General features: G+C 39.7%; 1 protein-coding gene across 1 annotated transcript in view; it reads right to left on the bottom strand.

Annotated features, from left to right (window-relative positions):
• ANKFN1 (ankyrin repeat and fibronectin type III domain containing 1) overlaps positions 1–19,535 on the bottom strand; it is a gene marked incomplete at both ends in the record, with an annotated part of 57,218 nt that extends 37,683 nt beyond the window's left edge. The window contains 4 exons of the mRNA XM_083874784.1: positions 7,148–7,261; positions 9,246–9,440; positions 14,357–14,567; positions 19,350–19,535. Of these exons, the coding sequence (XP_083730910.1) occupies positions 7,148–7,261; positions 9,246–9,440; positions 14,357–14,567; positions 19,350–19,535 (706 nt within the window). The remainder of the gene's footprint in view (positions 1–7,147; positions 7,262–9,245; positions 9,441–14,356; positions 14,568–19,349) is intronic.
• Positions 19,536–21,808: the final 2,273 nt, after the last annotated feature.

The raw sequence follows: 21,808 nt of genomic DNA, 5'->3' as shown, positions 1-21,808 counted from the left end.
GAAAAGTGATCTGTCACAATGTGGGAGGCAGAGCAGAGCACTGCACAGTGTGGGGAACAAAGGGAGGGAACACACAGACACTAATTCAAGTTATCTGTTTGATGGGATTCTACTCCTTGTCCTTTAGCTCTCCTGTGATATAAAGAGGGACTTTGCTGCATAGACGTTGATTAACCATATTTAAGGCTTTTATTTCTTTATAAACTAATCCCTACAGTAACTTAAAGAGTTTTCACCTTTCCTAGCAATGCAGACAGGTGTTGTGGGCAAAACAGCCTTGATGTGGGGAGTTTTTACTTAATTTAATTTATTGCCCATTAACACAAATTTCGAATAATTCATTCAAAGTGACAAGAAAGTAAATATATTAAAAAAAAAATTAAGTTAACACCTTCCCACTATTTTTCCTAGACTGAACTCAACCCACTTATACTCCCCCTTTCCTACTGTCAGCTTCCCTTCTCTCTGCTGCCGCTTTCACTCAGTGCTGGGTTTTCCATCACACTGAGACATGGGCAGGCCAGTTGTGAGCAGAACATGGCCTCTCCTGACCTCCTCCCACTCCTTCAGCTGCCTCTGATACTGGAACCTGCCAGCCATGGCCATCACTGTGCTTAGAACCAAGCCAGGTGGGTGCTCAGGTGTGAACTGACTGAGCTCTGACATGGGTTAAGAGGGACCTCATGGGTGTTCATTAGTGAATTAACTGGGTGCTCATGCACAAACTGATGGGGTGTTCATGCCTGAACTCAGTGGGCACCCATACATGGAAGCAGGAAAGCCTGCAGTTCATGCTCAATACACGAGGTAGGAGCTTGCAGCAAATGCCAAGGCCTGATTCCAAATTTACAGACATCCATTCTGGGAGTCAGATCTGATGACTAGAACAGGATCAGGCTTTGGCTGGGGAGGCAAATAAGACCCAGACTTTTGATGCTGGTCAGTAGTCCAGGAAAGTCCATGATGGGCCAGAGAAGACTTAAGAGGAAGCTCTGAGCAGGGAAACTTTGCCATTAACCCTTTGAAGACATTCTGGGTTTGTTTAAGTCTTCAGTGAGTCTTCATTCCCAAATCCATTAATCAAAATATCTGCTAAGTCATGGGCCTCCTTCAAGACAGAAGCTGAATGTCTTGAGTCCCAGTCTTGCCACTGACTACTAGGGATTCACCTCTTCTATGCCATACCTATGAACTGGAACTAAAAAAACCCAAAACTCATTAATTTTGATAAATCAAAGCAAATGTAAAAGGCAAAGCAGTGTCTAAAATTCAACAGCATCATGATATGAGCCTTTTTCCTTAGAAACCAAGGCAGACAAAAGTAGAGCCTGTCTGTCTGGGTTTTCTCAGAGCTATTTATCCAGAGCTGCTGTTCAAAATCCTTATAAAACACAAAGCAGCAGGAAAGAATGATTCAGCTGGGTAACCGATGTTTGATTAGCTACATTAGTTAATTACACCATCACTTAATATGTGATTCATGTTCAAAGGTGATTTTAAATACGTAACAAACTTAAATAATAGAAGGTCTTAAATTTTATGTTAAGTCCAGCACATACTACAGACATTGACAGGAGCTAGAAATAGAAAGGTTTGTTTTAACTTTTATACATTTCTGTGCTGGCTAGGCATAAAAATAGAAGTCAAATTGCACAGTCCTGTTAGCTACCAAAATGTAACGTGCAAATAAAGTGCCCGGGAGACCTAATAAAATGCCATAAATGAACTACTGTAAAAAATATCAGACCACACTTATTCAGCAGGATAAATTCAAATGTCTTACAAAGAAATGTATTCTCTTTTCTTTTTATGGAGCAAGAACTGTTTTTGAGGAAAGAAAGAACAAGTTTCAAAATATACAAAGCAACTTTGAATAACAAGTGGAAAGGGTTTCAAGACAAAGAGCAGAATGCTGCTCAATTCCACTATGGACTAGACCAGAATCAAGCAGTGACACAGCATCTACTTTAGAGAGACAGAGGTATTATTATTATTATTAAAGCGCTTTGTTTTCACAAGATTTGCTTGCACAAGCATTCATTTGCATAACCAGGGCTCTTCTAGAAGTCAAAGAAAGCACAGGCTTGCTGCTTTCCACTCTGACACTGCTGTGTGAGCAGTTGTCAGCAAAGTGTAGAAAGATATATATAGCTATGGGTATTAGATATAGATATATAGAGATATAGCAATATATATATGTATATTTAGGTCTTTGAGGATCACTGTAGGGAGCCTGCTATGGAACAAGTCCAAATTTGGTCAAACGTGGAAGGCCAACTTTTGATAAACATATCAAATACGTAATAAAAAAGTGTGGTGTCTGCTGGTTTTGTGTGCTCATGGAGGAAAGCAGAAGCCCACACAAAATGATGAGATTGTTTGGTTGTGAAAGGATTACACCCAAGAATAAAACAGGCAGAATCACAATCAGAATTTATAGATCACTCCTGTAAAGTCTTGGAGGTTTTTCACACTGAAATCTTCAGTGTAAATTTTCCATCGACCTGGAGAGAAGCCAGCTGAGAATCCCAGATCCAGGTTTCTTTGGAGCTCCAGGGCAGGTCTCAAACAGGCCCAGGCTCCTCATTCCTGAGCCCAGGAATTCCTCATTCCCAACCCTGAGTGTGAAGGGAGCCCCACCCATCCTTAGCTGAGACTCCCAATGACAACAGCAAATTGTCCTGATCTGTTCTGGACTGGAACTGACCCATTTCATGCAGCCATATAACAGCAACATCCTGGGGCTGCTGCATATCCAGCCAGGACTGAAACAGTGACTCAAAGACAATTGAAATTATTCTCATTCAAAAAATAAATTCTGAAATGGACCACAAAGTGCTTTGGAAGAACAAAGGCAGGGAACGACCTTTTGTCAAAATTTAAGCAAAACATAACTCCTGTCCTGATCTAAGCCAACCTGTTTTGTTTTGTGTTTTAAAGAGCTACGCTGACTGAAAATAAAAGTCTTCTTTCCATCCAAAAGAAATCCTGGAAGGCAGCTGGGAAGTTCTGACAAACATGAAATACTCTGCTAAAACACCAAACTAAACAAAAAGGTAAAAAGGGCTAAAGTGGCTCAGCATCACTATCTGGAAAATAACTTGGCATCCACAGCTATAACCAAACAGAGAAGATTAGCTTTGTTTGCTACATCAAACATGTCTTTCTTCCTCTCTCTTCAAACTTAAATAGTTCCAGGCTCTAAAATAAATTTGCTCAACTTGGGTTATACAAGCTGTTTCATTTTTTTTCTTCAAAAGGGAATATAGATGTTTGTTTAAAAATTGTAAATAAAATATAAACAGAGATTTTTCATTGCATGGTGATCCCTTCCAGGTAGTGATTAGCACTATGTCCATTTTTCTTCCTTATCCTGTACTTTGGGATCACAGCATTATTGTGACTACTTCTTATGGAAAATGAATGAAAAAAAAATAAATCATGTAGTAAGAGGAAGTTTATCTGTACTTAATCACTGTAAAAGCAAAATAATAATCAGGTTTAATATCCACAGAAAATATGTGTGACAAAATTACTTAACATTACTTTTATTTTTTTTTTTCTTTGAAAAAAACTGCTTTCTTTATGTGTATGTGTTGTGTGGAACATGTAAACCCTAGAAAGGCTGATTAGTGAGAGACAACAGTTCTTACAAGCCCAGCAAGCACTTGCTGCTGGTCTCCAGTGGGATGTTCCTGGGAGCTGAGTACTGTCTGTCTGGATTATGCTGCTGTGGGGTATTTTTCATCAAGCTGGTTGCAGTGGTGCAGCTCTGGGATAACAAAACATCCTGCAGTACCAGTTGTGGTGGTGTAAACAGAAAGCTCTCTCCTTGGCTTCAAACAGTGGCAAGTTGTTTTGTGTGTCAATGTGGAATGTTTTCATTGTGTTTTCAAAGATGTAAAACTAAAGCAGGTCCTAAGTACTTCCATAGTGGGATGTGAAGTTTTGCTCTAGGGCACAATTAGCCAAGGGCAGGGTTTTTAATTTTTTTTTTCTCAATATTACAGTGATGCCTCACATCCTTCCTAAAACTGGCTGGGCTGAGGTGTTTCTGGCTTTGAGTCATTCTCTAGCATGGAGCAGATTATTACTTTTATTATTGATTTATGTCATGCCTGTCTGCTTCCAGCCTCAAAACACTTTACTAAGTTACAATATACTTAGGAATCATTTCACATCAGCCACCACCACGCTGCAGCCTTCTCCAGAGGGAAACTGAAGGGAGCCATTAGGATGGTGCCTGCAACATTAAACAACAATCCAGGAGAGGAAGTAAAGAATACTCTGGCTCCTTAAAGCAATGGCTGAACAGAATGCAGTCACTGAGCTGCCATGCAGCTGGGACACCAAAGTCAATACTCATTCACTGTGTGTGGCTAAAATTAAATCTCCTAATGAAGTGAGATGGTTTTAGTGGTTAGAGAGTGAGTGCAAAGTATTATTCTCCTGTATGATTATTTGTAAGTTATACAGCTAACAAGGGAAAAGATCACACACAGGAAAACAGCAGACAGTATGATAATGTTCCAAGCCCAGTTTTTAAAAGGCATTTGGGCAAATAATGCTTTGGAAAAAAATATATTAAAAAAAAAAAAAAAAAAAGAGAAAGATGACACCGGAAAAATTGAATTGGCAGTTTTTCCACTGTTTTTAGGGAACTAAACTAAATCGAACAGAATTGATGTCAGTTTTTATTCCCTATAGTTCAGGACCAGAGAAAAGAACATTATTAGTTTCTGTTAATGAGCAGGTATTCCCTGATCACTGTTGCAAAAGCTCCTGAATTTAATTTGCTTAGAAAAAGAAATGGTAAAGTATTGAGGGGGAAAAAACACCTTAACCTTTTTTTTTTTGTTTGTTTGTTTTTGGGGTTTTTTTTGGTTTTTTTTTTGTTTTGTTCCTGAATTAGCAAAATGCTTCAGTGGTTTTCTGGACAGGAGGTTTATATATCTGACTAAAAAGATCCTCACACTTTTGTTATCAAGCTCTCCTTTCAGGGCTAGTAATTGCTAGCTGGTTCTAATCATTCTTGCAAGTGATCATTTGAAAGGTTCGTTTTATGACCCCTCAAAGTAGCACAAAGAATCTCACTCCATAATGTAATAAACAATTCTACAACCAGTGCTTAATTAATTCCTGAAAGTCACCAAAAGGAGCTATTAATGATCTTTCTTTTTATCTAACCATAAATATGCAAGTCTCCTGAGACAAAGGATTTAAAAAGAATATTCTGGCAAGACTAACTGTCAACTTGATAAAGCATAAAATGATCACGAGCGAGGGTAGTTCAAAATACAGGGCAGGGCTACCTGGTCTGATTAGAAAGTTAGGTCAGGTTGGATTAAATTTCTCTGAGTGCTGTGTTTATCAAAAACAGGACACCACTGACATGGTACAAACCAGGCTCAACCCAAACAAATACCCAAGAGAAAAAGTACTGCAACCTTCACAAAATGATTTTTAAAAATTAGCTCTGTTTGGGGATTTGCTTTCCTGTGAAAATACCACAGGTCATTATAATTAGAAGGCAGACAGTGTTTCAGGGTTATTTAAAATACAACTCTTACGAAGAACAGTCTGATATTTTCTAGAGAACTTTGGTGTTTTAGGAGCCCAAGTATTGTTTTCACAAGTAAATCAGGCAGTGGGAAGCTCTTAAATGAAATTTAGTTCCCTGGCAACACAACCCATTGCTGAAAATTAGATTTAGGCTTCTAAAGGGCTTTGATGTTTTTGAAAATCACACTTCCTGCAGCACTGCACAGCTGACTAGGTGTAATACAGTAATTTGCCTTCTGCTGAGGCTATCAGGGCATTATCACTTTGATGGCCTCAGTGGTATCTGGGAGGCTGGAGTGTTTTTTTTTTTTATAGAATGTAACAAAATTGTTTTGCTGGGCACAGCCAGTGATGAGTGGAATCCGTGACCAGAAGCAGGAGGAGGAAAGAAAGAGAGAATGTGCCTTGTCCAAAATAAGCTTCTGTAGTGCTTTGGGAGCTTGTGCTGATGGCAGTGGAGCCTGTGCACTGCATGTCCCACTTTTGGAAGGGCTCCAGGAGCTGCTGGACCCCCGAGGGTTGGGACCTTTTTTGAATTTCTCCTGTTGAAGCTATCCCTGAGACACCCACCCATGGAAACATAAAACATATTCCCCACCACACAGCCAGGATGGTTCTGGCTGTGAGCATGGAAATTTTAGCTTTAGGTACCTCTGAAAGGAGTTCTTAATGATCAATACAAAGAAACAAACACAGCAGGGTGCATGAAGGGAGAATCTGGGGGAAATAACTAAGAGGACTTTCAGGCTCCCACTCCTTCACTCCCCTGGGCAGGGCCAAAAAGGCTTCAGATCCCCAGTCCCTTGACCTGTGGGAGGATTCCTGCTCCCACTGGAGGCTGTGGATTGCTGTGCTTAACACTGAAGAACTCACTGTTCCAAAGATTGTAGAAAACCTGAAAGTTCCTTTAAACAGGAAATTCAAAAAATTCCCATTTTTGTTCTAATCTTCAATAAAAGTTGCTTTTTTTTCTTAATGTTGGAATTTCCTGTGGAACAGAAATTGTGTTTTAAAACCATCTCTATTAAACAGGGCTATTCAGATGGAAGCATTTTCTTATTCATTCCACTTTGCAACTAACTGGTGCCACCCCAAATGTATCACTCTTCCAAGAATGATGTGGCAGCCCTGGAATAGCTAATTAATTGGGCTGTATGATGCCCGTGCCAGAAGTTTCAGCTTCCAGAGGCATTCCTTTAAGGAATGGTGGTGTGGGTTTGGCTTTTACAAGGATACACATGGTTTCAGGAGCCCACAGGCACCAAAAGTTAGTTTGTGTTTTGTAACTGCTCATCTCAACCCAGTCATTGAGCTGATGTCTTAACCACAGTGAGTCAAGCAAACTTCTTCAAAGCAGTCATGGAGAAAGCTTTTCATTATTTTTTTTTCTTTTTTTTAATAAAAATTTTGTCCTTGGGTAATCTTTCAAGAAAATTCCACTTCTATGTCTGTTTACTGGGAAAATAATTACATTTAAACACTACTCGCATCATAATATAATCTCTTGTAGATAAATACAGTTGCTACATAGCCCTCAAATTTTTTGTACATTGTTAGGGGAGTGAAAGATGTCTAAATCCAGTACCTTTATACTTGGTCACCACAGCTGAGTTGACACTGAGGGGTTCTTGGAAGGTGACAGTGAGTGATGTACTGCTCGTTACCATGAGACAGACATTGGTTGGCGCCTCGGGGGCTCCTGGGAGAGAAGAGAAAACATCAGCTCTTCAGCACAACAAATCCTATTCAAACAATGTTCCTGAGCCTTCAAAGAACCCACTGAAAATCACCCTGCAATTGTGAGCTTCGGGTTATAGGTGTTTGTGTTTTCTGCCTTTTGGGCATTTTAATTAGTGCCCCTGCTAACAATATCCTGCAGACACCATTTGTTTCTATCATGGGTTTTGGCTCCTTTTTGGTTAAAAATATCTTCCTGCATATATGTAACCCAATAAAACAGATTCATGCTAATTATGTCAATGAAAAGCCCCTATAAATCTCTTGGGGTGGATAGGAGGAGAGAGAAAGGACAAAACCACAAAAAGCTAATGAAACCTTTATGGTTTCACTAACAAACTCAAATTTATCAAAAACCAGGAAACATCTTTATGTTATTGGGATTCAAAAATTTCAAATTCCACAATTATTTTGGTGTAATAGTTTCAAAATACAGTTTTCAAATGAGGCCTAACGTTTTTGTTTAAAAAAGAAAAGGGAAAAAAAAAAGCTTAATTTGCAGAATATCAATCAGGCTCAATTCAGAAATCAAACACAAAATGTCATGACTTACTGCTGGGATTGATTTAAAAAATCAGTATATTAACTTCCACTACTTCTGTATTTCCTGTATTTAGTGTCTAAGAGAAGGAGCACTACATTTATCTTGAAAAAATAACCTCGGCGTACAATAAATTTGAGAAAATTATTTGTAAGCACATTCATATAAAGAAGGCTGTAAAAATGTTAATGGCAATGATAGTATTTCATCACATAGGAAACAGTTAAAAGATCCACATGTTTAGAAACAATTCAGGCCTGTTTACTCCTTAATTTGGGCCCAAATTCCCATTTAATTTGGATACAGACTCATTTGTACAACTGTTTAAAGTGATTCAATTTGTGACTGTGGTGATGAAATGGATACCAAGATTAAGATTAGTGCTTACCAAAATTAAGGTTAAATTTTCACAACACTTATGTGCAAAATGAAGTTTCACAGCTTGATAAAATATTTAGAATGATCCCATTCCAAAATAGTAATTTCTTTTGAAAAATAAACAAATTACAACAGAGAAAAGGCCAGTGTCCCCATCCCTCTTCCTGCCTGTTTGTATGTTGTTATACAGTATCCTGTTTTAAATTTTGGAAATGCTAAATGAGAACCAGGAGTAAATGTGAAAGGAGATAAGCGGGGTAGAATCATTGCAACCTGAACAAAGAGTTGGGATGTTGGATGTCTTATTTATTTTATGCAGCCATGTGCTTGTTGCTCTCTGATGTTTATTATTCTAACACCCATTTCCCTCTCCCTCATGGAAAGTCCATTTCACCTTTGTGCCTCAGTTTCCTCACCCCAACCTCTTCCCACTCCACAGCAGTGCCGTGAGGATCAGCATCTTTGGAGAGGGTTCTCAGCTGCAGATTCCTGCCTGGAATCTCACTATTTCCCTGTACTCGATGCAATTTGTTTTTTGCCTTTTTTCATGTTCTCTCTATTTTTCACACAAATACTTGTAGCTCTGTAGCCTGTTGTATTAGTATCCTGTTTCCCCAGTATTTTTCCATAGCCTTTCCTTAAGCAGAAAGACAAAAAAATTCCAGAGCTCCAAACCCCAGGAGGTGCAGGGCCCCAGTGCTGTCTTGGTTCTTCCTGGGAACTAAGGTTGAGAACAACTCTTTGAGATACATTTGCATGGACAGAGCACATCTAGTGCAGAGGAAAGGGCTCCAGAGAAGGGGCTTGACTTGCACTGCCATCACCACTTCCCTCCTAATCGGTGCTTTTTATCCATTACATTAATTTCCTAAAACCTATAAAAACGTCCTCATCCCTATAGGGGTGGGCTTTTGTGAACATGACTGCCACTGAAAGCCTTCAAACAAAGACCCTCTTTTTATATTACCTCCTTACTAAAATTACCTGGAGTTTCATTTCCAGGTTGAGAGGAAGGTGACATACTCACGGGCGTGTTCGTAGCCGGCCTTCATGCGCTGGTAGAGCCTGGCCCTCCACTCCCAGCCCTTGAGCTGCTTCTCCCTCTCGCTGCTCTCCGTGCCCAGCCCTTCACTCACTGCTTGTGCAGACAACTCCATCACTCTCTGCTGGGCCTCCTGCACCAGGGTGCTCAGGTGCACAGACCTGCTCTCCACAGTCACAACTGCCGGGAAAAGGGGGAAATAGGAAATGCTTGGCAAAATGTTGGCCGTGCTCAAAACACATTGTATAAGATGTATGTGTGTATCAAAGGTAGGTATTCTATCACAATCTTCATAAGCTGCTAAAACCAGGTGGGGCAGTGTTCCTTATCTCCTTCATGACTCATCCCTGATATCTTTTGTTAATGGGCCATGAAACTTCATGAAACTGACTGATAAAATATCATCATCCCATTGTGGGATGTTCTGCCCGGGGGGAGGAGCCAAATATTCCTACCTATATATAATCTGAGGTGTGGAACACCACAGCCAGCCTCATCCACAGCCAATATCAGCCTTCTCAGAGGACAAGACATCCATAACCACCACTGGACCTTCAGAGGAAGATCAAACCCTTTTGCAGGATCACTGCTTCAACAGAACCACATCTATCACTCCAAGAAGACTGCAGCCACCATTTAATCAGACTGCTACCTGACCTACCAGGTGTCAGGATGTATTCTGGCTCTGTCAGTGTTTCTGTATGATTGCACTCATTTTAACTTTCCTATTAAATTGTATTTCTGGCTCAGGATCTCCCACTGGTTTGCTTTCAAACTAGTACACAAGTGTAAGGTCAAGCCCTTGCACATTCTGCCTTCCAGATATTGTCCTGCCATCAAGTGAGTCAGAGCAATGCCAATTACACCATTTAAAGATCTGACCATTTAAATTACATTAACAACATGAATAAATTCACCACATTTTTTCTTCTGGTATTTCTAATATGCTTAAAAATGTTTGAAGCAGAATGAAATTGCATATCTGTTTTAAGTTGGAATATGAAAACCTAGATGAAATAATAAGCTCTCTGACCTCTGCTTTGGAATAATATCAAAAATTTACATAGAAAAGGAAGAAGATTGTACTGGTTACAAACACAGTATATAAACTTCTACAAACAAGAAGAGATCTAATTGGCAAAATAAGGAATTTTTGTGCCTCAGGTCCATGGCTGGTAGAGAATGTATCTCCAGTTTTTTGTGCCACAGCTTTGTCCATGTGAGACTTAATTAGTCCTCTGACAGGCAGTGAGTGGCTTGACACATGGAGATTTTTTTTCCTTCAGTGTTAAGAATAATTTTATTTTGATGTTTAGCAGTTCAGATTTTCTGTGTGAACTACTGTGGGCCACATCAAGGTGAAAATGAGGATCACATAGATTACGAACTAGAATAGGTTTGATTTTACCCAAGTCCCTAAACAAGCCCCTTGAACATACAGTGAAATGTGGTGAACCAAGTCCTATTTTTAGAGTTTGTCTTAGCCTAAAATTGTTCAATCTGCTGTTTAGAAAGTAGGACTTTGAAAGATGTTTAATTGAATAGAAATGCAAGTGCTGATTTGGTGTTCAATATACAGGAAATAGTGTACAAAAGAAGGAATTCTGAAATCACAGAAAATAACTCTGGTGCCTGGCGTTTTTTCAGAAGAGCTCGGAGATAGCCTTAATTTAAAGGGCCTCTTTTTACAAAAATTAGTGCCCTGGCACATGTGGCTTTTCTTAGCAATCGTGGGAATTGCTAAGTAGGGACAGGCAGGCTCTTGGTTGCCCCATGTCTTTCACAGGAACAGCAGGAATCTGACATAGACTGAACCCATCGTTCACTTGCACAAGTCCAGAGCATCAGACATTTCTGAAAAAATCAAATGGTACCATATTAAACACCAAAATCTGACAGGCTTCTGACACTAAAACACCACAGGAGCAAATATGTATGTGGATATGCATGTGTTATTTCTAAACTGAGATCATATGAGACAAACTAGATTGGAGAGGACCTTCTCTAGACCAATCCTCTCCAAAACAGGTTCAGCCAAGAGGTCAGACTGAGTTGCTGAAGGCATTATCCAGTCTGGTCTTGACATCTTCCCAGGATGGATGGAGGCTGTTCCACTGCTTCACTGTACTTAGAGTGAAAAGGTGTTTGTTTTATCCAGCCTGAACCTCTCATTTTAACTTTTGCCTCTGTCTCTCATAAAGTATGACAGGCAGAGTTTAGCAGAGTCTAAGAATAACCCTGATGTGAAAAGTGCCCTGGCATCTTTACAGCCACAGGAGAACAAAGAATCACTCAACACCTCTGACATCCAAAGGGTTGTTTTTGAAGAATGTTTGTCTCTAAGACTTTGCTTTCAGAAGCTGGCTTGAAGCCATCCTTCTTAAGTTTGATCATTCCTCATATGGACATCAGGGACATATGGCCAGGCTCCCTGGAACCTGCTGGTATCCTCAGAACTGTTGTTTACTGGGAGGCCAGAGGCGATAGGGTTTCCTGGATCCATACCTACAATAAACATGCAACACATCTGATAGCACAACAGGACTGAGGAAGAAGATTTTATGTGCCAGAGTTTCAGGTGGTTGAGAATTGGCATTGGTTCAAGTTCTCAATAAGGATCTGGCTCTATCTGTTTAATCAAGGTTCAGATCCACATTTGTTGAGTCCTGGAAACGTGTCCACTCAGCTAGTGGGAATTTTAATCTTATTTTTATTTGGGTTCACATGAACAAACCAAATCATGAGGATATGATGACTAATAGTAACTGAAAAGATAACACTTTGTCTTCTCCCCAACTAAATTAGTATTTTAAATGCTTTACTCTCTGATCTTAGTTATTTTGTTTTTAAAGATGTTGGGTCCCTGTTGAGATTTATACAATCTGAGTTCCATGTGGAGATGAAGATCATAGTTTTACTTTCTATTGCTTTATCTGCTGCTGTTCCAGGCAGAAATCCAGGTGATACAGATGGAAGCTATCTGTCCTCCAGATCCTCTTTTCTACAGAGTTAGGTTAGAGGCTATAATGAGATTTCAGCTGGATCACTACAGCTAATATATACAGTGGAAAAGCAAAGGTTTTCTGTGAAGGAAGATTTTTGTGTGCACTTGGAATGAGGAATTCCTCTATTTAGCCTTCCCCCAGCTCTGTGCATCTGTCTTGTATACTTCTAATCACATTAAGAGATGAAGTGTCCAGTCCCAAAACTGGGTGAGTCAGGATTTTACCCTCCCATCCATCCTGCAGAAGTCTTGCTCAATTGCCCACCATGGAGAAATGAAAATGCTCCTGCTGGGTGCTGGATTACGTTCCTGCAGCCCTGAGATGATACAAACAGGATTTAATTTGAACAGGGTTGGTTGAGTATGGAAAGCAGAGCAGAAAGTCTGGAGAAAATAGAAAGTGACTGACATCAGTTCCACAAGAGTGAAGCCATGCAAAAAGATGCTGTGAACCTTTGTTTTGAGGGCTGAAAATAACTTTTTGCGTTCAGCTTTCAAACAGCCACTGCAAACCCTTCAGGTGAGAAACTCAAACAAACTGCTTTTTACTGAGAATGTTTCATCCATTATTTCAATCAGAAAAACTAAAAATCAAGATAAGTGAAGTGGAAATTTGGTGGGTATATTTTGAAATGGAAATGAGGTGGTTATATATTCATATTCTCTGTGTTCATAGGCATGTTTGCATTAATTACAGGAAATGAATACTAATTTATGATCGCCCCTGCTTGCCATCAGACTACATTTATTTACAGATGAGGTCAATGAAAAATTAGTTTAGTCTTTTTTACTGCTGTTTAGAACACTCAAGACTGTGTTTTCCTCTAGATTTGTCATGGTTAATGAATGTTGCTTCAGCAGTCAATCATGTACTCTAAATGCTGTCACACTTTTTTTTAAAGCCTCAGTCATGAACCATGACAGAAAAATAAACAAATAAATATAAAACTAAAAAACTCTTTTCACTGAGCAGCTACACTATGCAAAAATCTCCAGGGAAGGTTAAAGGAGGCCAGAATAAATGATAATATAAGTGCTGTGGATATAGAAAAGCAATAAAGGTGTACCAACACTGAGGGTCTGGCAAAAAAACTCGACATGCACATGCACACACACTCTCCAGTGAAAAAAACTGGCAATGTTAGTAGCCTCAAGGTGCAATTTCCTGGAGCACTGAGATTGACATGCCAGCACTAAATGTTGTTAATTTAACTAACTTCAAATTAATGGCAGAGTCTGCAGTGGCCGAACCCCTCAAACACAGTCTCATTATAGCCTTGCTGGGAATGTCCTAAATATAGGCATTGACAGCTTAAAACAAATTCTCTTACATCGGGGTATTTTTAGACTCACGTAAGGCGTCAGAGTTTGTGTCATGGTATATGGTTGATTAATTGGGTTGGTAAGTCACCCTCTAACCCACAAACTGGGCATTAAAAAGGCCCATGAAGGAATACAAAGAAGTTTTATAACTACAATATGTAGTTATAAGCAATATTGGTATTCCAGTAAAGTGGGAAAGTCTGTTTTGTGTTCAGGTTTTCTCTAGTTCTGTAGAACTTTGAAATTCTCATTTAAGTGGAATTTTAGGCCATTTGAAGACCAGCAGTAAGGGGTCTGTGGGAATGGAAGGAATAGATTGCAATACAACTGGCCTCCTGAAGGCAGCATAGCCAAAATCAGAAGGATAATCAAAATAAAGCAAAGTCTAGACAGCCCATCATCCTTTCATTTTTTATGACAAACTCTACATTTCAGACCATAATCTTTGAATCCCTGAGTTCCTGTTGCTATATTTTTAAATATTTTTCTCAAAATTGCTATTAACCTAGTTGCTTCAGTGTTAATCACATTAGAAGCTCAACCTGATGCATTAGTTGGTGTATCTGAGACAGAGAACAAAAAAAAAGATCAACTGAGCACACATTCAACAAGCAGATATTGCTGCAAATATCCTCCAGCAGTCTTGTTATAATCAGCCTTATGATAAAACCAGGCAATTTTTGTGTGTCCTGTAATTGATTTTCCCTAAAAACAGCAGAATTGATCTCATACAAGCAATTATCTAAGTCAATTTGTGTTCTTTACTTACAGTGTGGGCTTTCCTTTGCTCCAACGTGTAGGAGGGTCCTGGCAATGGGGACGTTGTTTGTCAAAATGGCAATATCCAAGGGAGTGAGCCCCTCGCTGTTTGGTGTGTTCAGGTCCAGTTCCTCCAGTGTGTATTGATAAAGAAGAATCTGAACAGCATCCAGGTCCTGCTGCTCTACGGCCTCAAACATGGCTTCATTGCACTGGAAATTCTGTGTGTCAATAAAGACAAAAGTTTAGTAAAACTTCTCCTATGTTAGTGCTTTAAAAATAGAGAAAAACTGGGTTTTGTGAGATTGTGCCTCAAAATAAAATATTGCTCCTTCAGCCCCAGCTTAGGCTCAGCTTGAAGCATGGCAAATGTTTGCAGCAGAGTTGAGCTTGGTCTATCCCTGGAGTGTTTGAAATTGCTTCAGGTCTGTGGGAATTTTCAAGTGAGATTCAAACCCATATGAGTCAAACACATTCTTCTTTAGACATCTGTCCTGTAATCAAACTCTATGAGCAACATTATGTTTGCAGTGTGAAACTGGATGATACACTACAATTTTGGCAGAGCCTTGGACCACTGAGTTTTTCAAACTCAAATTTCCAAGCAGAAAACTACAATCGGGTGATGAAAATCCAAATCACACAGGCAGTTCTGCAGAAAACCCCTCCCAGTAGGCCTTAAAAACAGAAGTAGAAATGGGACTGAAAAAATGACAGCCAAATCTGGGAACTTTCATGGCACCAAGTCTGAGGCAGGGAAAACCACTGAACCTTTTCCTTACCAATGTCAAGGAGATAAAAGAGTGGCACAATACAAAGGCCCCTGTTGTTTCTTAATTGAGCTGGGGAGAAGCAGGTGCAGGAGAGTAGCAGGGCCTGCAGGTTTCTTTTATGAGAACATCCTTCTGGAGCCTGCAGTAATGACAAGTTATGTGCCAAGATTCTTTAAATTCTCTCCCAGTGTCCCATTGCCATAATTACCCAATAGGGTTTTTCCCTCTTTGGAATGAAATAGCAGTAGCAAGAGGCCCAGCAAGGCAAGGAGGGCTCAGAGCACAGATTCAGATGCATAGTGTAAACCAGCTCCCAAAACCACAGGGAGGGAGCACTGAGAAAATTCTCATCACAGAATGCACTCTTTATTCTATGAAATGAATATGGAATTGAAACCACCTTCTACTGTGATTAGAAGTTAACACTTCAACCACTCTAAAACTTTGTTTTCTTTTTAAAATTGATATAGTTTTATTGGGCATTTCCATGTCCAAGTTTGCTCTCAGTGAAACAACCATTGATCTTCTGGAACATCTTTTGTCTCCTCATAAAACACATGGATTAAGGGTTTCCAAACAGTTCTGGACAGTGGACAGTGCCCAGCTCCTCCTTGGAATTTGATCAGTTCTGCAGGGGCTTTTTTTTCAGTGTGCTTGAAGGTAAAAGTGTCTTCAGAAATTTTCAAGCCTGACAGGGTCTTCAGGATAATAGAAATTTTCAAGCCTGACAGGGATCTTCAGGATAATTGTGCTTCAGAATCATTTGCATTTCGATCCAGTCAGAAATCAAGCAAAAGCATTTTACTCTTGTAACTGATCACAGCTATGAAAATCTACATATTTAGCAGTGAATTGGTCAAGGGCATATTACAAGGGGAATTGGTTGAAGGAAACTGAATGACTGCATTGGTCTGCATTTCTTTTAGTTAAGTTCATTTTTGGAAACAGTCTGGGAGCAGAACAAAAAGGTAAAGCTGATGATATTACTGAGTGAAAGACCATGGTGCTCACTCAGGACATGAAGGTAGTTATTTCTCTCTTCACATTTTCCCTTCTGTGGCACTGGTAGCACACATGGTTTTCCCTTTCCTAAAACCAGAATAAGTAACACTCTTTTAATTGGCTTTATATATATGCACAGGAGTTAAATGAGTTATCATTAGTAGAGTGCTTCTCTAAGTGCTCAGAATCATTATTTGGCTTTAATTCCAATTTTGTGAGAAACTCAGGAAATCTTGTACTACATCTCCTAAGTTTCTTCTATTATATAAATCAAAAAGTTCATTATTACATGATAATAAAAGAGAGGTGGTTACTTCACTATTACAGCTGAATTTAACCCAAATTATGGCTGATTACAAGCATTTGGTCCTTTTTAACGATACTCACACACACACACACACACACACATCCCCTTAAGAGATTTTACGTGTCAGATTGCTGTAGAATTATTTTAAAAAACTTTGATTTAAACTGGGTTTTTTTGATTCAGTTATCACAATTTCAACCTGCCAGTGTGCTTTTGAAAATGCATCTTTGGGCTTCTGGTTGCCAAATGAAATACCTGAAGTATTTGGGAAAGTTTGGCCCTAAGTTGTTGAGCAGAATCTAAGGACATGTTTAAGTTAATTTGTCGTAAATGCTCCTTCCAACTGACCTGTTGGCAAGAATGTTTCATCAAAAGGGAAAAAAATAAAAGCAAATTTCTATTTCTTCATTTCATTAGAAACCTGATTGAAAAAGCTGCACTGATTAAATGAGAAACAGAGCATGAATATTATAAGCTACTTCATCCAATCCAAGCAACTACAAGACCAAATTGCAAATATCAGGTTTTCCAAATGAGCAATTCAGACAGAAGCAATAGGCTCAAATACATTGGCAAGTCTTGTAACTTCAAAGAGTGCAAAATCCTGAGGGATATGATGTATGATGTGGTCTTTCTAACTGGTCATGTGTGCATCCCTCATCCACAGCAGAGCACATCAAACTCTGCTAGACAGTCAAAAGGCATCCTGGAGAGGCAGCAAAGTATCTATTACATCTTCACCCATGCTAGTGAACTTCCCTGTTTGGAAGTCTACGTCCACCCCAGCTCTTCAAGTACAGAATAAACATTCTACACACCTAACCAACTTTTCCCCAACTATTTGCTTTCACACAGAAAACAGAAATGTATTTGAAAATTAAACAAAAAAGCTTATCACATTCCATGTAGAAAACTCATTTTTCAGATATCTGCAGCCCAGGGATAAGAAATCTGAACAGGAATAAGGAGTAATAGCTTGAGACCCCCGTGCTCTAGTTTATTCCACCTGGTATTGTCACAAATACCAAAAGGGTCTTCTGATTTCTGCCATCATTTACCTTTACTACATAACTGTCTTCTGCTCTGAAAGGACAAAAGCAGTAAATTCAAAGAGAAACTGAATCACATATTGGGTGAAGTTTTGGAGCAGTTTTTACATTGCTTTTTCCTTGACTCAGTTCTGCAGCCTCTAATCATTAGCTGGACAGCTGTGCTATGTGATTAATTTATTTAGGTGTTACTGTGATGCACAAATGTATATACTGAAAAGAACTACAGTATTGCTTTGCAGTAAGTAATAACCATGTTCCAGTAAGTGATTCAGTGCCACAGTGTTTAGAAATGCAATCTTATGTAGCTTAATTAAAATGAAGTGCCCCTTTCAAGCTATTTGCTCTAAGTTTGACTGAAAAAGTCCACTATGTACTACTGGAGTTGGAAAAAGTGGTAAAGTAGTTTCTGCAGACTTGTTTTGATAAACATGAATTCAAGAATAAAGCTATTTTGGGACATTGCTATGTCTGCAGCAAGACAACAATTTACTGAATGGAAAGTGTTGCACAGCAAGAGAGAGTGGAAAGAAAACTCTTCACTAGCCAAAGCTGAAAGAAAACAAATTCTAACAAATATCGTTCACTTGTCTGGAGACATGATTTTATTCCTTGACTTAGCTCAGTTGCACAGAAACTCAATGATTAGAAAATACATGAGCTAGCAACCTGACCTGGAATATTTCCACCCCTTCATCAATGGTTTTCTTGCTGTTCATTTCTAGGGAAAACTGGGAAAACAACAAACAGAATGAATAGAATGGGATCCAAAGTCTTTTGAGTTCAGTGGGAGTCTGTTGTGGACACCAGCTCAGACCTCAGACCTCAGACTGGTGATACCTACAGGTTCCTCTGCTGGGTCTTTGTCAGTGACAAGAGCTATGACACTCCCATCACAGTAGTGGGCTGGGGGTACAAAGTTAGGACAGGTACATCTGTATCCCATTCAATCCCCATCAACACAACAAAAATCAAGTCTCCTAATGATGATGGAATAGGCACTCCCACTGCTGACCGATGCAGAGTGAGAGGGACAGAGCTGAGATTGTAATTTATTGCCTCAGGCTCATCAGAGGACTCGGCCCCCACCAGCAGTGCTCTGCTCCTCAATCCTTTGGCTCAGCTCATTGGCAATTTCTCTTCTCATTAGTTAAGTATGACAGAAGAGCTCATGTTTGAAGAAATATGTAATCTAAAGTGTGTATTTAGATAAGCACTGGTCAGGAGATATGCTCACAGACTGACATTCATTCTGCCTACACTGCTCTGGCATGTCCCCCCTTGGCAATACCAATGGCTGGGGTACCCAGGCCAGACTCCTTCACAAGAGACTTGTGATCTCTTTCTTCCATAGTCTTACCTACTGACCATCACCACAGTCTGGGAATAACTTTGCATTTATCTCTCATGCCAGAAAATTCCATTTCCTCTGTTGTTTGGAAAAAAATGGGAACTTCTATTAAAGCCACCTTCGCTTTTCTCAAAATATTTTTTATTCTTTTCTTGCAAGAGAAACACTTGCATTGATAGATTTAATTCACGTTTTGTCATGGAAGTGCCAAGTTACAACCTTACTCCTAGAATAAGGAATCATCACTTGAGTGGGTAGCCATAACTCCTAGAATAAAACTCGAGTAGGTAGCCTGTCTTTACCCTTCAAGAAGGTCAAATTCTGTTTTGACAAAGGATCATAAACGTTAAGGATGGGAAGAACGCGCGGTGCTCGTCAGGGAACAAAGGGAGTTTATGAGAATTGTACAGATTAAAATCCAGCTGAATAAGGATATGAATAGATGAGAATTGTACAGATTAAAAGAATAAGGAGATGAACAGGAGAGTGCACTGGCAGTGTGAGGGGGATCAGGGAGTTACCAGGGAGGCCTTGCGGAGGCTGAGGCGGTCAGAGCGGGCGCGGAAATAAGCCTCGTCAAAGGACGTGTGGCTGCCCTTCAGCTTCTCTGACAGGTTCCTGTACAGCCTCTTGGCAGCGTTGGGGGATGAGGGCATGCTGTGCTTTTTGCTCTGCAGCAGGCTTAAGTTGTGCATTTGCTGGGTCATTCTCAGCCAGGGTTTTCTAGAAGGAAGACAGCAGGCGTTTAGTGAGGTTTTGCTGCAGTAATGTCATTGATCAGGAGCGTGTCGCTGGAGCTCACAGTGCGAGGCTGCTGGGGCTAAAATTGCTTTCACACAGTTTCTGGACACACAGAGGCATGTTTGGGGCTAAAACAACAGTGCGTTAGTAACCACCTAAACAACGACTCCCGAGGGTAATAACCACGGCGTGCCCTTGCCACACACCGAAGATTTGTCAGTAAAGACCCAGAGCAGATCCCAGGTCTGACACTGATGGAAGAAGAGAGCAGATTCTTTTATAACCTCATCAATGTTTCTGTCAAGTCAAGAGCAGGTGAATCTATAGACAAGCTAAGTAAACACTCTTGAAATTGCAGCTATTCAACAATAAAGCAGATGGCATCTTTGCTATCCACACAGAATTGGTGAATCACAAATCACTTGAAACATGGATATGTTCCCTGTATACTCACCATCAATATCCCAAACAAGTGCAGGGAATAAACGTGGAACAATAAAGAAATACCTGGAATGACATGATGCAAACGAGCTGCACTTTTTCACCAGTGTACTGAAACAGTAAATTGCAAAATGCTACTGCAGATTATCATACTTAGCATCCTTTGTAGACACATACAAGGTATGAAATGAAAAAACAAGGCAAATTGCATAATCTGGAAAACTTTCTGGAAGTGGGACTGTATTAGGCTGTAGAAATGGCTCACAATAGACCAATGGGAATGAGATGAGGCAAAATTGTGGGTGAAAAGCATAATAAGAAATAAGGAAAAGAGACAGCTTGATTCATGTGAATCTGTGATGGAAAGCACAGGGACTTTTGGATGCTGGATTTTTTTACAGAAATAAACTGTGTCATGAGAGCAGTTTTAGGCTCCTTCAAAAAGTTATTAATTTGATTTCTTTTACAACCATATCCTTGCCTTAACAATCCAGTGAAGACCTGAAATGTGCATTGTCTTGATTGAAACAACAAATCCCCCAGCTGAAATGCACTTAGCCTGAGGATGTGTCATTGTCAGAACTAATATTGTTACAGCACATGGGAGACTAATAATTTAGAAAAAGGAGATGCGCAGAACAGCCCCATTTGACATTTTCACCTATGGAAGCCCCTGCACAAAGGTGACATGGGTGGGGATGACAATAAGGACATCTCCATGTGGTTTGGAGTAGCCCTGTGTGATCTAACTTGCATCCCCACAGCAAGGTGAGCACTGCAACAGGCAGCACAGCACCAGGTTTTACTGAGAAGGGCAGGACTAGACAAAATAACAAGAGCACTTGTTTTTTAACACAAGAGCACAAGTTATTTTCCCCTTATAACCACTCATAATTAACAACAGTTTGCATTTCCAAGAATAAAAGAGCACAGAAGTCTCGCAGCAGATCTCTGGGGAAACAGTTACTGCCCTGCCCTGGAAATACCCATCAAACCAGTCTGTGTGACTGTCACTGTGCTATAGCAGGAACCAAAACAGGGACCAAGGTCTCCCAAAACACATTTCATGCTGCACATCCTGCAGCTTCATCTTTGTGATCGGATTTCTACTTGCACCTAAGCACTGAAGTAACCATTTTATTCCCCATCACCAAGGTCCTTTAAAAGCCAAATTCAAATATAAATGAATATAAAATGGTTACCTTTATAAAAGATTTGTGTTTTCTTCCTTTTTAATTGTTAAACACCTACCTAACATTCATGCCCCTTAAAAGCAAACATATTGCAGAGAAAGAAAAAGAAATACTTATATTATAGATCACTCCCTGTTGTCTGTGGCACATATATGCTCCACTCTATAGACAGGTGCACTGGTAAGGGCACAGCATAGCTGTAAAAGCATTCTCTTAGGAATTTAGGAAAACACAACAGCTGAGAGACCACTCAACACTGTATGTTTATGAATCAATCATACTTGAAGCTAATAATTAGGAATATGTGCATTAAAGAGTTAAATTTGACTTACCAGCTCAGGCTATCCAAGGTAAAATGTGAACAAGTTGCTGGTAATTGTCCACTCTCTTCCTTCAATGAATCACATTAGCTTTGCTGTCTCTGCTGGCTCAGCCTCTGGGCAGAATGAGTAAATCTCTTCCTTACACTGCATGAATGATCAGATATGAAAAAAACCTATTACTAGCAATTACTGAAGTGCAAGATTGCTGCTAAAACCTCAGAGCAGAACGGTATTTTAATCAAATAGTGTTGTATCACAGGTAGAATGCCTTAACTCTGTCCC

Source organism: Zosterops lateralis, assembly GCF_965231275.1.
Source record: "Zosterops lateralis genome assembly, chromosome: 18".
In the NCBI taxonomy this organism is placed as follows: Eukaryota; Metazoa; Chordata; class Aves; order Passeriformes; family Zosteropidae; genus Zosterops; species Zosterops lateralis.
The sequence above is the reverse complement of the archived record's forward strand: the minus strand, read 5'-3'. Positions and strand labels throughout refer to the sequence as shown.